Raw genomic sequence first — 20,363 nt, forward strand, 5'->3', positions numbered from 1 at the left:
ATTATTTGCACATCAATCTAACTCTGTTCTGCATATCAGCTCTGTTTTGCAAGCAGGAGGAGCAGCGGTTCACATTTTTCACGTATACACATGCACACATACACATACACAGACACACACACTAAACACGCGAATACATGTACACCCACTCATCTAACTGTGAGGCTTATTTTAGATCCTCAACTCACAGGAAGTGAATTTAAGAAGGTCTTTCTCAACACCCCCCCCCCTCCACACACACAAACACACACACACACACACACACACAAAGTATATGATTTACACACACACACACACACACACACACACACACACACACACACACACACAAACTTCTACAACCCAGTACATTACACACACAAAAAAAGAGGAACACGACAAGCGGAATGAAAACACAGAAGTCAAAAGAGGACGCTGCCGGAGAGAAGAAGAGAGTGCAAAGAAAGACAGACGAGCTAACGGAGAGAAAAACATAAGTAGAGAAGGAAGGACAGATACGAGAAAGAGATACAAGCAGAGAGCGAGAAACAGAAAGAGACAGGAAGACTCAGAGACTGTTGCGGGAGAATGATGGAGGGAGACGTCAGAAAGAAAGGAATGCTCTATCAGCAGCAGCAGCGCTTTGGGAAGGTGAGATTTCATCTGCTAATACAGCTAACAATAGCAACATATAACTTACATCGATCAGCCATAACATTATCAGGTGAAGTGAGTAACACTGATTATGAATTATACGGTATATCAGTAAACTGATGACAAGATCATGGGCACACAGGATTCATTTATGGGGACCAAAAGCTAGAAGTCTGCTGTAGCTGAAAGAAGTTCATGCTGGTTATAGTGTGATGAAGGTATCAGGGCACTCAACGCATTACAGCCGTAACAGGAAAAGAGTTCAAGGACGTCGATCTCTCCTCCAAATCCCCCAGATCTCTGTCTGATCGAACATCCTTGTGATGTGACGGGCAAAGAAATCTGATCCATGGAGGATACACACTTACAGCACTTAAATGGATCTGCTGCTAATTTCCCGGTGCAAGATACAACACAACACCTTCAGAGGTCTTGTGGAGTCCGTGTCTTTAAGCAGTCAGAGCACACGGGGAACCTAAAACCTATGGGTGGTTTTAACGTTAATGTTTATCCTTTTATGGCTGATCGTATGATCTCCGTATTGATAGACTTTAGAAAGTGTCACTTTGTGTTTGCAGTAACAAATGACAAATGACCATTAACTTCCTGTTTAAGTGCACAGCCACGATTTCAGCAAAAACGAAAAAGAGTCACTGCATGCGTCGATTCTAAGAATCATGCAAATGTGTCACGGTTGTTCCGATGAGATTTGGATTTAAAGGTCTTTAAAAGTCAGATCTCATAACTCCTCCACTCATTTCTCAATGCCTGCTTGCTTTTGTTTTTCTTTTTTGTCAAAGAAAACTTTAGCCTGGTTATACAGTATTCGCTGCTATTTGAACATACAAATATGCAAGATTCATCATGCATATCCTTAAAAATGATATGATATATTGATATATGGTTCTGTATCAAAAATAACAGTGGCAAGTAAAAACAAACAAACAAATAGGGTTATGTTTCAAAATGCATACTTACAGTATGCACTATTCTAAACATTTATTCAAAACTTTCTATTTGAATTAAAATAATTTAAAAAAAAGACGCAAATGTTTATTAAGTCAACAAACTTACCAAAAGGTCTGTCATGCATATTAGATATCGTACATTATTACATACTTTTATAAATATAAAATGAAGCAGGGGTAGCTCAGTGGTTGAAGCATTGGACTATGGTTCAGAAGGTCCCAGGTTTAAACCCCAACACACCCAAGTTGCCCCTGTTCGGCCCTTGAGCAAGGCCATTAACCCTTAACTGCTCAGATGTACTGTACAATGTGTAATGTGATAAAAATGTAAGTCACTCTGAATAAAGCCGTCTGCCAAATGGCAGGGTATTGATTTGAGACAAAGCTCCTGACAACCATCTTAACAACAGCAGGATGTATGAGAGACAGAACATGTTGGTGTAGTTAAGGGAATAGTTTTTTTTCAAGTCTTAAATCTAAATTGAGGTGCATATAGGTACATTAACATAGGTCTTGGTCGTTATAAACATCCCTGCTCTGCACATAAGTTTGTACACACGCAACGTGTGTACAATGTGAGTAATTGGGGCTAAGTTCCACAACCCTCATTCCATGCAAAAATACGTTCCAAAGTCCAGCTGAGACTCTTGAATCTTCTACTTAGAGCTTAACCATATGGCTAGTTCTGGTGAAAGAAAAGAGTAAAATTTGTATGAAATGCAGGGCAACTTTGAAACATACCAACTCGATTTAGCTCAATGATAGAGTGCAGAATCTCTATACGAGCCTCAGCTAAACTTTGGAATGCATTTGTGCGCAGAATGGGTGTCGTGCAATTTGACCCAGATTATTTATATTGTACTCGTGTCCAGGGTGACAGACTTTATGGCTCATGAGCAACAGTTATAACAACCAAGACCTAATGAAATGTGCTTATATGCACCTCAATTTTGACTTGTCTCATTGTGCATGAAATTGGGAACCTTGTGGATGTCGCCTTCAATCCCCAATAATCAAAATATTAAATGTTATTTTTAAAGGATTAAGAGGATTCCATATCATTCTGAAATTAATAAAAAATTCAGACATGGGAGTGGCATAGGAGACCAAAAATACAGTACAATCTTATGCATTTGATAAGACCATTTCCTGTCATATTTTATTCCTTCCTTAATAAGATGAGTGGAAAAGTTATTTAAAACGCAATAGGTAAAGCAATAAAGTGGGAAATGATGTACATTTATTAATTCACTGTAAAAGCTGCATTCATCTCCTCTACTATGCAAGAAAAGCAGACACAAAATATTTTATAACAGTGTTCCCTTCACTGCTTAATGATTTCCCTGGATATATTGATCTCATTTTCATCAAATCATCTGCGCTTTTATCTACTAATACGTTGTTCCCTTACTTTTTGTTCTTTTTAATTCCGTATGGATTTATCATTTCTACCATTTCTATCATTTCTACGATTATTGTTATTCTGATTGAGTAAGTATATTAAACGTTGAGTTGTTTTTTAAAGAGAATTTCTTATTCTTTCTGCTTCTAAAAATAAAGTAGCAAAAGAAGAAGTACAGGCATGGAAAACATGACTCATAAGTGTCTATCGATGTGTGTAAACAGTCTGAGGACATGTGCAGCATGTGTAAAATGTGTGAACCCTCAACAAAACGGAATTTCTCAATGTATAGCGACGCAATGAAGAGACAGTCTGATCCAGCAGGAATGAACAAGTGGTAACATATCAGATTAGTACGCAGTGAGAATGAACCCCAGAAGGACAGGAATATCTGACGGTTTTGACCATATGGGGTCATGTCACTGGTTCCCAAATGAAACACTGCTTTTATAGAAAGGAAACTACAGAGTAAGAAAGTAAGAAACGTTTTTACAAACACAATTTTTTTCCTTAACATTTCTATTAAATTATACAGGCTAGCTTTCAGATCTTCTTTAGAACGTAGATAAAACTCAAGACTCATTAAGAGTACTTTACAATGTCTTCACAAGAACCAAATTTCACTAATTACTTTGTGAAGTTTCCCTAAAGGTGACTTTGGTATAAGGGCTATGGGAAATTAGTACTGAAGACCTACGTAACATTTTGTAAGCCTTTAATGGGGTCCTGAAGACATCCCCAATAGGTCTTTATGTGATAGGGTCCTGAAGATGTCCTGTATATGCCCAAGGCTAGACTCAGGTTTAGGTGTAGGGTTAGCATTAATTTGTTGCATTAGTACTTATGTCAAAGTAAGGTCTTTATAAGGATAGTAAGACATACAGTACTAGGAAAAATTCTTGAGGCAACTCACATTTCTTCAAATTGAATTAAATTGAATTCAATTCAGTTAAATGTTAACAAATATTTTATTGTGGCGGCTGCAAAGTGACTAAAGATGCAATTTAAAAATTGATTGTTTGTATAACCACCTCAGCAGCAACTTCATTTCCCGTCTCGTCTGTTCCAACCACTTAGCATTCAGCATCACCAGTATACTAATCACACGCCTCATCATCTGTCCACATCTGCACCTGTTTCTCACTGGTTCATGCCTAAATATACATGTTTTTTATGCTTCAATGATGCATATGTCCCCAAAATCTTATTTCTGAAACTGCTCAGATGAACGGACTGGACTGAAAATTATGAAGAAATGGTGGCTTAAGACTTTCGCATGAAATGGATGTGTGCGTCTGTTTGTGTTTTAGAAATGGAAGAAGATATGGGCTGAGGCTGTAGCGGACAGCATGCAAAGTGTCTCTCGTCTGGAGCTCTACGAGTTCAGCAAGTCCTCCATGAAGGATAGTAAGAAACGTGCTGAGGGTAAGAAGGTGATCGTGATGAGAGACTGCATCAAGATAAGGGAGAAGGAAGATGAGGGATGTCCAAAAGAGTGCAGGACCTTCCTGCTTGAAACTGCAGACAAGACACACATGTTTGCCTCTCCAACCTTGGAGGTCTATAGTTGGATCTCAGAGCTGTGCAAGCTGGCATTTCCTGTATGTACACTTCTTCTCATTATTATTATTATTATTATTATTATTATTATTATTATTATAATGCTTATTATTATTATTATTATAATGCTTATTATTATTATTATTATTATTATTATTATGCTTATTATTATTATTAATATTAGTAGTAGTAGGGTTACTGTTTTTTTTTTTTTTTGGCTTTTCAGTTGAATCAGGCTGAGTGTAGATCACAGAAGCAGGAGCATCAACCTGTAGACATGCAGGAGAACACACTGTATGCCACCACTGAATGTGGTAAGACAAACATGTTCACACACATACATAAACACCTTTTCCTTTCTGGCCTTGAGCGAAACTTCTACTGCCACAATGCCGAAAAGTGATAATATGCTATTTCAAAATCACAATATCCCCAAAAGGTCACATTTTGGCTTATGATAATTTTAAATACAATTTTCGATTTTAATTCCATTTTTGCATGTATTTGCATGAACGCAGGTTTTCTCATAAGGACCAGTTAATATCCCCAAAACAAAGCCTTAGACAAGGTCCCCATCTTCCCAAGTCTTTAAAAGTAACACAAATGTACTAAATTGGCATTTTTAAGCTTGCAAAATATTGATCTCATTCTTTTTAAAAGTGTAACAGAAACTGGAACACACATAAGCACCAAAATTAAACTGTGAAAGCTGTTTTTGATGAGAAGATGGTGTGATAAAGGATGTGGTACAGCGTCTGAGTTATTATAATTTATTGCAGACACTGGGAAACAGTTCAGTTATGGCAATCTAAAATATGTTGTCTTTGGTTAGACAAAAGTTAAAAATTATTTCAAAAAGACAAAATGAAAGTGTTCGATATAATTATAACAGCATTTTATGTAATAGCACAGGAAGCTAATAAGTAAAGGTTATTAAAACCTGACCGCTTCTAGCTGCTGGGTAGGGTTAGTTTGCTCATATGGAAAAAAAAAAAAAAAAAAAAACTTTTTGAAATTGAAGCGACTGTGTTGCATTTTCGAATAAAGTATAAAAATGCACGTCTGTCTGCATGCTTAGAAACCTGACCCATAAAATATGTCGCCTGTATATTTAATATGTCAAATCCTATTATTTATAATTCATGCTATAAATCATTTTTTCTCACTGGAACAAAATTACATCACTACACCAGATACACTGCAACAGCGAGACCATGTACAGTATACTACTCATACTGAATCAGTGTGTGACCTTTCCCTCTTTCAATAAAGAATTGATAATAAATTAAAAGCATGGCTGATGGCAAATATTACCACTTTTAGACTGATATTTAATAAAAGTAAAAGTTGGAACAGATAAACACAGACACCATGACAGAACGTTCTTATGGCTTGTAAATGAAAAAAAAAAGAAGTGAACACAAAACAAAGTCATTAAAACCTCCCACATGCTAGCCTTTATTTTCTCTCCTGAAGTTAATTAGACCAGGGCCAGGGGTAGCTCAGTGGTTAAGGCATTGGACTACGGTCCGGAAGATCCCAGGTTCAAACCCCACAACCACCAAGTTGCCACTGTTGGGCTCTTGAGCAAGGCCCTTAACCCTCAACTGCTCAGATGTGTAATGAGATAAAAAAAAAATGTAAGTCGCTCTGGATAAGAGTGTCTGCCTAGATGTAGATGTAGACAATGGATACACAGATTGTCATGAAAAAAACAACCTTCTGTTCTAATTCTTTAAGTTACAGCATTATCTCAGACAGTTACTATGTCCCAACACTGGAGACCACCCCCCCCGCCTCCCCATGTATATTATGTGACGCAAGGTTACATATGACTTTTCTTACAGTTAGCACTACAGTATCATCAGAGTTACTGTCATAGAAAATTAAGATTTAGATACAGTTCTGCGGTTAACTACTAACTTACGGAATATATAGATATAGGTCTCCACAAAGTCTCCACAATAGACTCCTAAGGTTAGTTGTCTATGTGTGTTTTCTTTATTTCCACTTTCAGATCCTCAGGCCTGAGACATTGGACCACAGCTGTGCAAGCTTTATTCCATTAAAACTGGGTGGTTGGTTTTTCCAGCTGTGGGCGTCTAAATCTCAAATCAAATCGAAAAATAGATCTGATTCTTCTGTCCTTATGGGACATGTCAACACACTCTGCGTCAAGAGGACTTAGTGTTTGGATGCTCCGGGGCGTTCAAGCTCATGTCTGATGAGTGAATTCATATTAACCCTGCTCTTTATCGGTCCTGCAAGAACGAAAAGACAAAGGTGTTCTAGTTCAAAATGGGCTCTGTATATGCAGTGTCATGGGAAAACGTGGAGAAGAAGTGAAACCGATTTGTGTTCGAGACAGCTACAGTACTGTATAAGTTAGAACGACAGAGGACAAAGACAGCAAGCAAGAAAGAGGAAGAAAAAAGTAGGCGGGAACCTCAGTGAGTTGTAATGCATTACACCGAGAATCATGGTGACACCACGGGTTAGCACTGTTGCCACACAGCTCGAGATCTTTAATTCTGATCATGGGCGATAGTCTGTATGGCATTTCCTTTATGTTCCCTGGCTTCCTTCTGTGAACTAGCTCTGTAAAAGTTGCCTGTTCTGAATAAGTCTCATCAAAAGTTGATTCCTACCTCATTCTTTTTCTTAGTCTTTGCATCCACCTAAATCCCAATAACCAGGATAAAGCACTTACCCAAAATAAATTAATGATGAGTGAATCAGAACTTTTAAGAAATGAATCGAAACCCTTTTCAGCCACAAAAGTTTAGCATAGCCATAAAAATAGTAAAAGTTTTAGACATAAGACCATGTTTTATTCCTCTACAGGATGTTCCAGCAGTTCATGGATGTACAGTAGCAGTTCACCTCCTTTTGCTACAACTTACTTGGGTACTACATAGGTAGAGGTATTCAAGCAGATCTGGCCTTGAGATTTTATTTTAACCATCTACAGATGCCCTGATTCAGAGCGACTTACATTGTTATCTCGTTATACATCTGAGCCATTGAGGGTCAAGGGCCTTGCTCAAGGGCCCAACAGGGACAACTTGGTGGTAGTGAGATTTGAACCTGCGACTTTCCAAACCGTAGTCCAATGCCTTAACCACTGAGCTACTCCTGACCTTCTGATTCCACCTATTTAACCTGTACATCTTTGCTCTCAATCGAATATCAGGTGTGGCTCCTGTTTGGTTGGAATGGAGATCTGTGGTTACACTGGCACTGTTCAGATAAGGTTGATGACCTTTGCACTAGGAAGTCAAGTCAAGAGTACAATGCAAATTACATAAAGTTAGTTTTGACTGAGTAATCTGATTGGACGAGAGGCATTCTACGAGTGATGATACTTAGTGGTGTAACGGGTGCAACCCACATTGCATGGCCGGCACAATAAAGCACAGACACGAGGCGAGGTCTTATGGGAAAAGGGGTAATTATTTAGGTAAATAGGGAAGGAAAGGGTTAAAGGAGAAAGGATGGAAGGAAATGATAGGAAATAATGTGCACGTGCAGGACTGGTGGGCAGTGCGGCAGCTCATGCCTCTGTCCACTTGCGCTGACTTTGCTTTCGGTGGATGGCCGGACCCGCCCCTCCCAGCTCTCTCTGTGGGCGCGGCTCCAAACGTGAGTCCCCTCTGACATCTGGCAGCTGGGCGGCTTTCCCCGGCTGGGAACAGGGACTGTAACGTGACCTCCTTGTGGCTTTTTCCTCCTTGGCGGCATGGTCACCATAATCTGGCTCCTTGTGAGAATTGAAGAGCCGCAGGAGCTCCGGCAGTGAGCTCATGGCTGTCTGTAATGTGGCAATCGAAGACGTACTCGCCTCGTACTCGAAGTCCCTGGGGCGCGTTCCATTGCCCCGCTTGCATGCCGCTCTTTCGCGTTCTGTGTGCCTCTCGCAATCACACCGCGTAGTAAAATCCAGTCACTCAACAGACCCCAAGCTACACTCTCCACTGTGTTTTATCATTATTGGTGATGGCTCACCAGCCGTGCCTAATTCTGCGGCCCTGTTTCTTTGTGCACCTGCAGAAGGGGAGGCCGTCTATCTAGTGAGCTTAGGAGTGAGCGAGGAACGATATTGATTTGGGGACACACCCATCAAAGACGCACGCCGTGACAGTGGGTAGAGTGAGTGGGTTGATACGGTCTGCCGCACTGGAAAGAGGGGAGAGCAACTGCCTGCCAAATAAACCTTGTGGCTTAAAAATGTTAAAGAAGTATTCTTTTCAGACTTTTTAGGCTAAAACGCTGCATCTGTTGGACATTAGAGCAACCTTCACATTGTAGTCTGACACCGTGCCCTAATTTCAAATTATTTTAAACTCGGATATGCAAAGATTAGAATATGGTGGTTGTACTTCATGCATGCGCTGTGTATATTTAAAAGGCTATCTGTTTTTATAATATCTGTTAAATTTGTGACAATCACAGAGACAATAGACGTCATGAGCATCTGTGTAGCACATTCCTCCTTGTGTGAACAAGAGCATGAGCAGCAGTTTAAATAAAGACATTTGGCCAGTGTTATGCTCCATTTTGGTGCTTTACATTTTCTAAATAACATAATAAGCTCCATTTTTTTCTCACTGAAGTCATCAGAAAAAAAAAGACTAATGAGTGAGTAACGTTTTTGTAGATGCTATAAATGATAACAGGAACAGACTTATTTTGCAAATGTTCTATAATATTCGGGTGTGTTCACACTTGACATATTTGGTTTCCATTAAAACAAACTCTGTTGTGGTTGTTCTGTTATTGTGCTTAACTTGAACAAGTGTGAACGTTGCCTGCCGAACCTTGGCGTGCAATCGAGCTCTGGTTCGATTTGATTGAAATGTTTAAAACGCTTCGAACCAAATCTGCTTTTGTAGAATTATCTGATAATAATGACGGTACCTGAGAACTTTCACTGTTCTCTCTGTATCTGTGACATCTGATGTACAGTAGAGTAGGCAGCATGTGGACAGGCAGGGAGTAAGGGAAAAGTCCTAGCTACATCATATGTGTTAGCTTAAAAGCTGGCAGGATAAAAAAATTTACTTAAAAATTACATAAATAAATGAAACACTGCCAAATTAAATGTTTAATTTAATGATCATCCAAAAACCTTCACTATGGACGGTTTTGTCTTGGCAGGCAGACGCAGAAGTGTCCGGCTGTCTAAATAAAAGCTGTTTTGTTGTTCTCAATGTATGACGTTACATTTTATGAACTGTTAATAGATTTTTGCTGGTAAAAATACCACCATATGTGGCGATCAAAGGCGTACTCGCCTCTTTGAAGTCCCTGGGGCGCGTTCCATTGCCCTGCTTGCATGCCGCTCTTCCGTGTTCTGCGCGCGTGTCGCACTCACACTGCGTAGTAAAGTCCAGTCTCCCAACAGACCCTGAGCTACATTCCTCCTTACATGTCTTCTGTTGTGTCTTTTGAGCTGATGTTGAAAATACAAGTGTGAATGCTAAGTTAAACAGGACCTTATACCAACTACCAAGTGTAAACTCACCATTTAATGCATCTATAAACAGTTAATAAGGCATGAAATATCATTCACTTATAAATAAAATCATGGGAATTTGCCAAATTCTCATGATATAAGAGCAATAACACACTGTTTACAAAAAAAACTTGGTGGTAACAGTAACTCCTTATTCATAATTATTTATCCTATAACATCACCTAAAGTGTTTTATTCAATACATACAAGTGGCGTTCAAGTCGAACCAGGACTTTTGATTGTGGGTAACAAGATGCAGGATAACAAAACAGAGTTATGAGAGTAAAAAAAAACCCTCTATATAATTCCTGCTACACCAATGCACTTATTCCATTGTTTCACTAGTGCTAGACCCCATCATGATAGAACGTTTTCTGAGTACGCCAGAGCCATTATCCGACTGCCTTCTTCACATCTGAAACGCTGGCCTCCCAGGAACTCCTTTAATGTCCCAAATAAGTAGAAATAGTTTAGAGCGAGATCGGGACTGTACAGGGGATGTGACAATAACTCTCAGAATAGTTCATATCACAGGCAAGTGGTGTTGGTGAATGATTGTGTGTACAGTTCCCACATACAGATGCGTCTCTTTCAGCAGTTGTTGACAAGTTATCAGTCAATTCTCAAGAATCTGTTGTTGCACCATTTAAATGTTTTACTTCAGCAAAAAAGTCATATCATTGTATTGTGCTTGAAATATTCTGTAAATGTAAGTATATTAGTTTTACGTCTTTACTCACCAGAAATTTCCCAATTTGACTAAAACGGCAAATCACCAAATAACTGATTTCCAGCAAATGATTAACAGAATGCCTAAGCGTCAGGCCATGTTACAGTATATCAGCTAGCTAAATATAAGAAAGCGTAAGACTTCTGGCCATCTATGCGAATAAATGTTTTTGTTAAGACACAGACAACATAAATAGTGGCTGGTCAACCATTAAACCAGACATAACATTTGTTGCATATATCATGCGTATGCATCAACAAGGTCAGAGGTTGTTACTATCACTAGCTATGGCGGCTTTTGAGCACACATCCTGCACTCATTACAGCCCCCCGCTCATCTCACAGCTGCTGATTATACAAGGTCAGAGAGGTGTATTGTTTGACTCACCACCAGTGTGTACAGCCTAAGTGTGTTGCCGCAAAATTATGTTCTCATCAACAAATCACTAAATTCCATTGTTCCCAATGGCCAATAACTGATTACCATTGCTTGTTGCATTCTGCTCGTTTTTAACCTTGTTAAACTTTATTTTTGCATATTTAATTTGACGCATCTAGCCATCAAAACCAATATGAACCGATATAGAACATCCTGCTCATTTAACCACAAGAGCATTAATGAGGTCATGCATAAATGTTAAGCATGGAGACCTGTGCTCCTGTTTGTTCAAAGGTGTTTCAGTGGTGGTGTGACCTGGGCTCTGTGAAGGGCATTTAAGTTCTTTCAATCTTATGTTTGCAAGCGAGGTCTTCATATACTCGCTTTGTTGCACGAGAGCATTGTCATGCTGGAACAGGTTTGAGCTTCTTAGTTTCATCTTAGTTTTAAAGCTAAACTGTAATTCTACAGCATACACACATTCTAAACAGCATAAAGACACAATACTGCGCTTTCAACTTTGTGGTAACAGTTTGGTGAAAGAACAATTTACATTTACAACATTTGGAACCTCATTATACATCTGATCAGTTGAGCGTTAAGGGCCTCGTTCCCCCAACAATGGCAACCTGGTGGTAGTGGGGTTTGAACATGGCACTACGGTGGCTCAGAAGTGCAAAACAAAATAACAAAACCAAAAACAAAATAACAAAAATTAAAACAAAAAAACAAAACCAAAAACAACATAACATTAAAATGCCGTGAGGCTGTAGAACTTCTTGTATATCCTAAGTGAAGAATGTCTCTTCCGATCAGCGATAAGAATCTTAGTGGCTAGCTATAACTACCTTTTCCGGTTTGAATGAATTGTCATTGTTTTTTTTTCATTTGGTAGTTTAGTTCTGGATATGTTGTTGTTATGTTGTCTTAAGTCTGAATTTTCATTTTGTTTGTAGTTTTGTTATTTAGTTTTTTCAGTTTAATTATTTTGTTTTTGAATTTGTTATTTTGTTTTCGGTTCACACTGTGCACTTAATAAAAGATGTAGGGTTTTGTGAAGGCATAAACTGTTAGTTTGTGATGCCATGACCAAGTGGATCTCTTTCCATAAGGGAAAAAAAAATCTTCCTTTGTACATAAAATCTCTAAAATTTAAATTAATATGCTTATGTTTGAACCCATGACTATGCAACTTAGTTTTCTAACACCAGGCTTTAAACCAAATAAATATGATCATGGATCAATTAGGAGAGAGAAAAGCTCAAAGGATCTACAGTACACTTCAAATGTATGGTGTTAAACAATCTCAATGCACTTGAAACAAAAGATGCGCAGACTTGCCACTTCCTTCCTTGTCGGTTAAAGAGTGTATGCTGCTCAAGCAGAAATAGCATGCACAACCACAGGATAGACTTTATTTAGAGCCAGTTCAGTCACTCACTCAAGACCAGACATCCAACATGAGACGGGTCTTGAACCAGACATTTGCTTTAGGTGGGGCTCAAAATTTACTGGAAAAAAAAAATTACCATACCATACCATACCGTACCGTACCGTACCATACCATACCATACCATACCATACCATACCAAACCACTTTATTTCTAAAGCACTGTAAAACAACAACAAAGCTGACCAAAATGCTGTACAAAAGTCAACAATCAGGCCATAAACAGCAAGGTGTTTTATAATAAAACGGTAAACTGATAAATAAATTAATAAAATAAATTTAAAAAAAATGTAAATAATGGTAACAAAAAAAAGAAACAACTAAGAACATAGTGACACAATAACATACTGTAACGATGCAGCTCGCGCGAAAGCCAGAGCCGCTCTTAAACTGTAAAGGCAAAGACGCGGCCATTTATGCACACGGCTGCCAGGCAACACCGCCTTCAGGCAATCAGCCTGAACGAACCGCACCTGGCAGCGCGTCTATATAAGGGTCCTGATACCTCCGCACTTCGTGCAAATATTAGGTAGCACTGGTAAGGTATCAGGGCCAAGACAAAGAAAAGAAAAGACAAGACAAGCCCGCAAAGAAAGACAGAGGCAAAGCCCCAACTTCTGCCTCCTTAAGACGCCTATTTCACTGATTGCCTCTAAAGCCCTGCGTCAGGGCTCTTATAACCCATATAACATCTCGTGGTGCGGCTCTCCATACCGCACCACGTAACACATACTACTAATAATTACAGCTCATGTCGAACTGCAGTCTTGCATACTGATATACAAAAAGACTTTCTTAGCAGACCAATGGTTTCCTCATAGCTGTCTCATAGCAACACTGTTTTGTATTGTACCCTTGGCGACCTGAGGTCATTGCGGAACCTCCTAATTACTGATTTGACGATCAGCGCTGATGAACGTTTCTCAGTGTTAATAATGATATCACACAGAACACGGTACACATATAAAACACAGTCAAAATGGAAAAAATCGCAGTTTATTACTTTATAAGAAGACTTTAATAGTTCTTGTACAAAATATTTGTAATATGACATTAAAATGTATTTCTAATATGTGATACATTATACATGGGATAAAAACTTTATTATGAGATTATTATAAATCAAATACAAATTTATTTAAATTTCCAGTAAGGACATGTCAGTTTCTATTTATTACTTAATAATAAACAATGGTGTAATGTCTTATGCATTTTCATAATTTTTTTTTCCATATTCATGTATTATAAATTTTAGGTATGGATTCATAGGTCATTTACATATGTTAATGACCATGTTAATGTAACCACCAATGTTTTAATCAGAACCACTTTATCAGTGCTGCTTTCCCCTTCTTTAAACTCTTTATCCACCTGTGCACTTTGCTTTTGTTGATGGTGTCACCTCTGTAAACATTATGGGAGACCATCAACCACAACAGAAGGGGATTTTCAAAGAGGATTTGAGAGCTGGATTCAATAATGGTGCAAATGCATCATTTGTGATGTAGACTATATTGACCATACTCTACCAACAAGTGCAATTTAAACAACCGTACTGACTCACTGATTCTGTATAACGCTTATAAGATACAGGGTTGTTGGAAGCCTGGGGCCTATAGTAGTGTACTAGGCGTGGTGCCAATCCATTGCAGGACAGGGTATCTGAAAATGGCATGTCTTTCGACTGTGAGGGGAAACCAAAGTAACTGTAGGAAAATTTCCAAGCATGAGAAGAACATTAAAAACTCCATGCACAAAAAACTCATGGCAAGAATTTGAACAAAATGTAATTTTCACTTACGGCACAGTCCTTGTATAAGCATAATGTAAATATAGATTGTAATGCTACAGCATACAAAGACATTATATACAATTGTGTGCTTCCAATTTTGTATCCAACATACTGTATGGGTGTAATAGTCAGGTGTGTATATACTTTTGATCATACACTGTGCTTTTTTTTTTTTTTTTTTACCAAAATGAAAGTTTTCTTGCTTTTTACTTTCCGAGGAGTAAACTGTTAAAACTTGACTTATGAGTGTGATACATGCGAAAGAGGAACTTTCTTCAGTACAGAAAACCCCGTCATTTTCACAACTATGCATTGCAGAGGATTATATTTAGCGAAATGATACAATGTGTCGGGTTTCCCAGGCTGCCACACATTTTTAACATCATTAGAATTACAGACGCAAGACATGCTTCGAAAGACGTGTAGAGCTGCTCTGTTTGCTGGACTGATAAACAAATATTGTCCCCTTTTACCTGTTTGGACACAAGACCAGAATCATCACTGATGTTTGAATGCAGTATATATCTTCCTATGGGAAAATAAACACTATGACGATGACATTTCCAAAGTAAAATTACTAGATTTTTTTATTTATTACATTAGTGTGATAAAACTTTGTTGCTGTGTGTACATAAGTCCTGTGCCCTCTTCCTGTGCAAGGAAGTGCACTTTGGCCACACTTTGTATCAATAAGTAAACTTAACTCTTGTGATACCTACATGAAACTTCCTTTATCATTTCATTGGAAATGCATGCACATTTCTTTAAGATGCTATATCATAGGCTTATCATATTTAACAACGTAGCATGAATCTAAGGGCTCTCTAAAATCACCCTGTAGCTTTAAATGTAAATGTGCTTCTGTTCCCCCACATCCTTTTTGTGAAAGTGCATTTTTGTAGTCAATCAGAGAACACGATGCAGGACCTTCGTCAAAACAATTTCCAGGAGCCGAGCTGGCGGAGGGGTTATGCAAATGGCTCCACACTATTCTTTTTCCCTTCTTGCCTGGAATGACATCACCATGGGCAAGAAATTTGAGCAGTGTTTTCATATGTAACAAAAATGTTTTTTTTTCTTTCTTTTTTTTTTTATATATATTTTTCATATTTTGTCTGCTCAGAGGGTTAAGAGCATTGGTGGCTTAGTGGTAGGTTTTTCACATACACAAGGCCCAGGTGCAATTTCCACCTAATTTACAAACCCCACCCACTGGAGGCAATGCCGGTCCCAATCGTGGAGAAAATAGAAGGGTTGTATCAGGAAGGGCATCCGGTGTAAAAACCTGTGCCAAGTTGTTGTGCGGATCGAATGGTCTGCTGTGGCGATCCCTTAGATAGGAGCAGCCGAAAGACTCGTCCTACACACACACACACACACACTCATGAGACCTCCAAATATCCAAAATTAATGCAGTGTGAATAAGCATCAGAATTCTCCTTCGGTGACTTTCCCTTCCATGTCCTCATATAACATCTTACATTTAAGGAATATCACATAAAACAGTCTGGGTGTAAAACATGGATAAAATAACCATCTTTTAGTAGTGTGTTCATTTCTCTAGATTATATGTCTGTGGAAATAAACAATTACGCATTTCAAAGTGGAATGTTTCTGAACGCTGACAGACAGACGACGTGGAAAATTCTGAGCCGCCTGCGTCAAAAAGCGTAAAGTGTAAAGTGTTTGACAACGATTTTGCTGTAATCAAAGACGGCATCAAAGTGAAGATGTCTTAAAATGGACTGTGAAAAAAACACACAGAAAAAACCCTGTTGCTGAGCATCAGAGGATGAAATTAAACAGCCGTGAAAAAGAAGGAGGAAAAACGCTTCCGAAAGAGTGGGCACCTGACTAAAGTGAAATCTTTTGCAAAGTAATCGAGTCTCTTGCTCTCTCTCGCTCTGGGTGCAAAGGATTGTGGGCAAAAAAAAAAGCAAGACAGGTGCAGACTCTGCCACAGCCTGATTATCTTTTCAGCTGTGTTTGGCAAAAGGGCTGTGTATAAGCTCGTGTCCGGATCGGCTGTCTGCACGAACAACAGCACTGATAAACACCTGGGAAGAGAAGAAACAGATAAAACAATAGGCGCATGTGCTTCATTCAGAATGACACAGGAGAGGCAAGGAAAGGAAAGAACACGAGCGAATAACACATTCCTGCTTGCACACTCTCACATAAAAGCCGAGCTCAAATGGCCCCTTTTCGCCGCCTCTGGACATCCAATTTTGAACGGCTTTTTAAAAAAATTTTATTACACAAAGAACTTGTTTAGCAAAATTGCAACAAAAAAACCTCCCTATCATGTTCTCTGTTCAATTTTGGTTTGCTAGTGCAATTTGTAACTCTTGTCTTAAGTTTTAAATATACTGCATGTCCTTCTTCATTGTGGAATAAAATGCTGTTACGTTTCAGAGTTCTCTAGCTTACCCTAGCTTTATCACTTGTGCTCCTGTATTGTTAGCTTTTAAGAATTTATTTGGGCAGCGGTAGCTTAAAGGGGTGAAGGCTCTAAGTTTGTAATCAGAAGGTTGTTAGTTCAAACCACCCCTCTGCCAAGCTGCCACTGTTGGACCCTTGAACAAGGCTCCTAACCCTGTCTCCTCCAGGGCCACTGTATCACGGCTGACCCTGTGCTCCGACCCCAGGCTGGTGTATGTAAAGAAAAAAAGAATCATTGTATATGTGACAAATACAGGTTTAACTTTATAAATGAATTAGGTTATTTTCATCTAAAATGAAAATGAACTTTTATCCTTTTTTTTATGTGTAGTCAGGGATTTCCTGGTTGTTACCGTGGCTACAGAGGCAGCAGTACGGTGTAAGCTGTATGGAGAATACATACTCACACCAAAACATGACTCTTTGCTCCTGAAAGACAAGAAGACGAAGCAGGTTCTCCTCACATGGCCGTATCGCTACGTCAGGAAGTTTGGTCAAGACATGGTAAAGACAACTAGTAAAATAAAAATTTCTCTCTCAGAGTAAAAATGTTACAGCACTTCTTGTTAAATGTCCCCGTATCTCATTTTTCATAGGAAGAAGTTCAATATTGCTCTTGACATGCTTTATTTCTGTTCTTTCTCCCTAGCTAACTTTTAACTTCGAAGCAGGGCGTAGGTGCGAGTCTGGTGAAGGCTACTTTGAATTTGCCACGAGTCACAGTGAGAACTTGTTCAACATCATCGGCGATTCTCTCAAGAAACTTCCAAAGGGGGACGCACCCGGAGCAAAACTAAAAGACGAGGAGAGCACTCGCGAGAATTCGCAAAAACCTCACACACCTCCGACACAAGTGAAACACCCAAAGAAGAAACTAACTGCAAGTTCTTCATTAAGTTCTATCAGTGTGAGTAATAATCCCGGCAAAGACAGCAAAGGGAAGAACATCAATAGCATTCCTCCTCCCTCAGGTGACGTCCAAGATCCGGTTTATGCTTTGGTTAGCAAACCAAAATCACACCCGAAGAGTAGCAAGGACCACAAGAACCAACAACTTGGGCCGCTTCCTGACTTTTTCATCCACACTGAAGAGGAAGAAGAAGATGTTCCACTGCCACCACCCAAACATACTTCATTTAAGAGCTATGAAGCAGAAACAGTTTACTCAGAAGTGAAAAATTTTGATAATTATGGACGCAGGAACGAAGCTTTTGACAGCACAGGCGATTTTTTTTATGAACGTCATTCGCCTAATCTGACTGTCTGCCCTGACAACATGGACCACCATTCTAGTTCACCTTCTAAGTTTAATCTTTCTAACGACACATCCTACATCACAGGTAAGGAGGAGCAGTTGGGCATGTCTATGGAGCGATTAGCCATCCATTGTGCACCCGATGCCTATGGAGCTGAGAGCATGTACTCACAAGAAGTGGATTATTATGATTATGGGGGCAATGAGGAGTTTGAGGACAATGTAGATCTAGAATATTTCTACCCACCCCCACCTTGTGATACACACATCGAAACGGGCCTCTCCAATTCTGAGGGCTCTCAAGCTCAGGGATTTTCCACCTATGATAATCTACCGAAAAGGTTATAGTTTCTATGCAATTGTTTTGAGATAGTCCTTTTAAAAATGCTACTGTAGGCGTTTTTATATACATATTTTGTATACAAAAAAAGTGAGAAAGCTGCATAACAGATTTACTGCATCCTCTTACTTTTTTCTCACTTATTTAATTGCCAAGCATATAGACTCACCTGACCATATCACGTCCACATCGATGTTTTTTAGGTTCTTTCTATTGCTTTAATTTTTAAAATGCAAGCTAGAAGGCATACCAGCTACTCCATATTACCTCTAGGTGTAAATATATTTGTGAATATATGTGTGTGTGTGTGTGTGTGTGTGTGTGTGTGTGTGTGTGTATGCGCATGGTGCCTTGCAATGGCTGCACCGTCTCAAGAATGAACTCCTGCTTCACACCCTCATATACTCATGGGAAAACCTCCAGATCCATCCAGACCCTGTCCATGATAATGTAATTAATGAAGATGAGTGATTAATAAATAAATTAATAAACATAATTCACTGATATATCAGATTTTGTCACATTCTTTCATACAATAACTTCATCATGGTTGGGTTTTTGATGTTATTTTTTTGTTTGTTATATGATCATTAATAAAATTAATCTTTAATTGCATTAGTAAATACATTCTAGCTTGCTTGTAATTTCAAGAAGCAGGTCAACTAAATTTAAGATGATGAGCTCCTGAATATTGATTATCCCCTCTAAAAGCACCTCTAATGATTTACTTCAGAACTGTAATAGTATTAGCTCCACAGTCTAAGATTCCACTTAAGATAACTATAAACTAATTTGCAGTAGTGTTCTGCTTATTACCTCAAGCACCTTGACCAACCAAGCTGGTTGGTTCCAAATCTCTGATGGTCAAATTAGCAATCAGTGCTCTGACAAGTGCTATCGACCATTAATCAATGTTTATAATATATATCGAGTTTATAATATTGATCATTGGTTACATTGTTAATGATTGAGGATCAGACCCAAAGTTATAATAATCATCTATTAAGCTATGATGGTGGCATGGCAGCTTAGTGGTTAACACACTCCTTGCACCTCCAGGATTCCACCTTGGGTTCTGTGTGCATTGAGTTTGCATGTTTTTCCCATGCTTGGTGGGTTTCCTCTGGGTACTCCGGTTTCCTCCCAAAGACATGCAGATTAGGCTAATTTGTGTTCCCAGATTGCCCACAGTGTGTGAATGCACGTGTCAATGTGGACTGGAGGTCCCAACACAGTCATGAAATGGGAATAAATACAATGATAATCACCATTGTCCTCCACAGTCCCTATTTGGTCTACAGAGGTTCCTAGATGGTGGATGGAAAGCTATGATGATAACATCCAGAGGCCTGGTCTACTGATAGTGACAGCATGCTAGAGTTAATTATAGCATTCAGACTCCGGGTAATTGACTTATGTGACGACTGATTCTTATTGCATGCACTGCTTTAATGATTATCTTCAAGTCTTTGATGATCATTTTCATGTCCAGATCCTCAACATTGGGCTAAAGTGTTGATGCTGTAATTGCTATAATGCTCTAATCACTAGCTTCAGAAAATTGGAAATCTTTTCCTGAGCACTGGTAAGTGACTTGGTGGTAGAAAATGAATGATGGACTCCGAGCATGAATTACAGAGTTTTAATAATTACTTTGCAAGCCCTAATGATGGGCTCCAAATTGCTGATTAAAGTGCAGATCATTAATTACAAAGCATTCCAGATAATCAGGTTTTGATGCTTATTTTCATATCCATAATGATTGACACTAGAATGATATTAATTAAGTTGAAAACAAAAGACATCAAGGAAACATTATTCATGCAATCTTGAGTGCAAATTCAAGTTCCAGTAAAAATTTATGCAAAATCATTTTAAATCAATTTAAAAGTTAACTC

At 38.8% G+C, this 20,363-nt stretch overlaps 1 protein-coding gene across 1 annotated transcript; it reads left to right on the top strand.

The window, feature by feature from the left end:
• Nucleotides 1-294: 294 nt before the first annotated feature.
• Nucleotides 295-18,962, top strand: LOC128505639 (docking protein 2). Its single transcript, XM_053476168.1, has 5 exons — nt 295-630; nt 4,314-4,604; nt 4,790-4,877; nt 17,202-17,374; nt 17,520-18,962. Exons 1-5 carry the CDS (start codon nt 568-570, stop codon nt 18,471-18,473), a joined length of 1,569 nt encoding a protein of 522 aa, XP_053332143.1. The 5' UTR covers nt 295-567; the 3' UTR covers nt 18,474-18,962.
• The last annotated feature ends 1,401 nt before the right edge of the window (nt 18,963-20,363 follow it).

The sequence above is a fragment of the Clarias gariepinus genome, chromosome 17 (genome assembly GCF_024256425.1).
Source record: "Clarias gariepinus isolate MV-2021 ecotype Netherlands chromosome 17, CGAR_prim_01v2, whole genome shotgun sequence".
Taxonomy (NCBI): Eukaryota; Metazoa; Chordata; class Actinopteri; order Siluriformes; family Clariidae; genus Clarias; species Clarias gariepinus.

Excerpts from the sequence above, each read along its gene's own strand:
- LOC128505639 (XM_053476168.1), top strand. The coding sequence starts at position 568 with ATGATGGAGGGAGACGTCAGAAAGAAAGGAATGCTCTATCAGCAGCAG. Across the intron at positions 631-4,313 it reads AGCAGCAGCGCTTTGGGAAG|AAATGGAAGAAGATATGGGC; the intron begins GTGAGATTTCAT and ends TTTGTGTTTTAG. Across the intron at positions 4,878-17,201 it reads GTATGCCACCACTGAATGTG|TCAGGGATTTCCTGGTTGTT; the intron begins GTAAGACAAACA and ends TTTTATGTGTAG.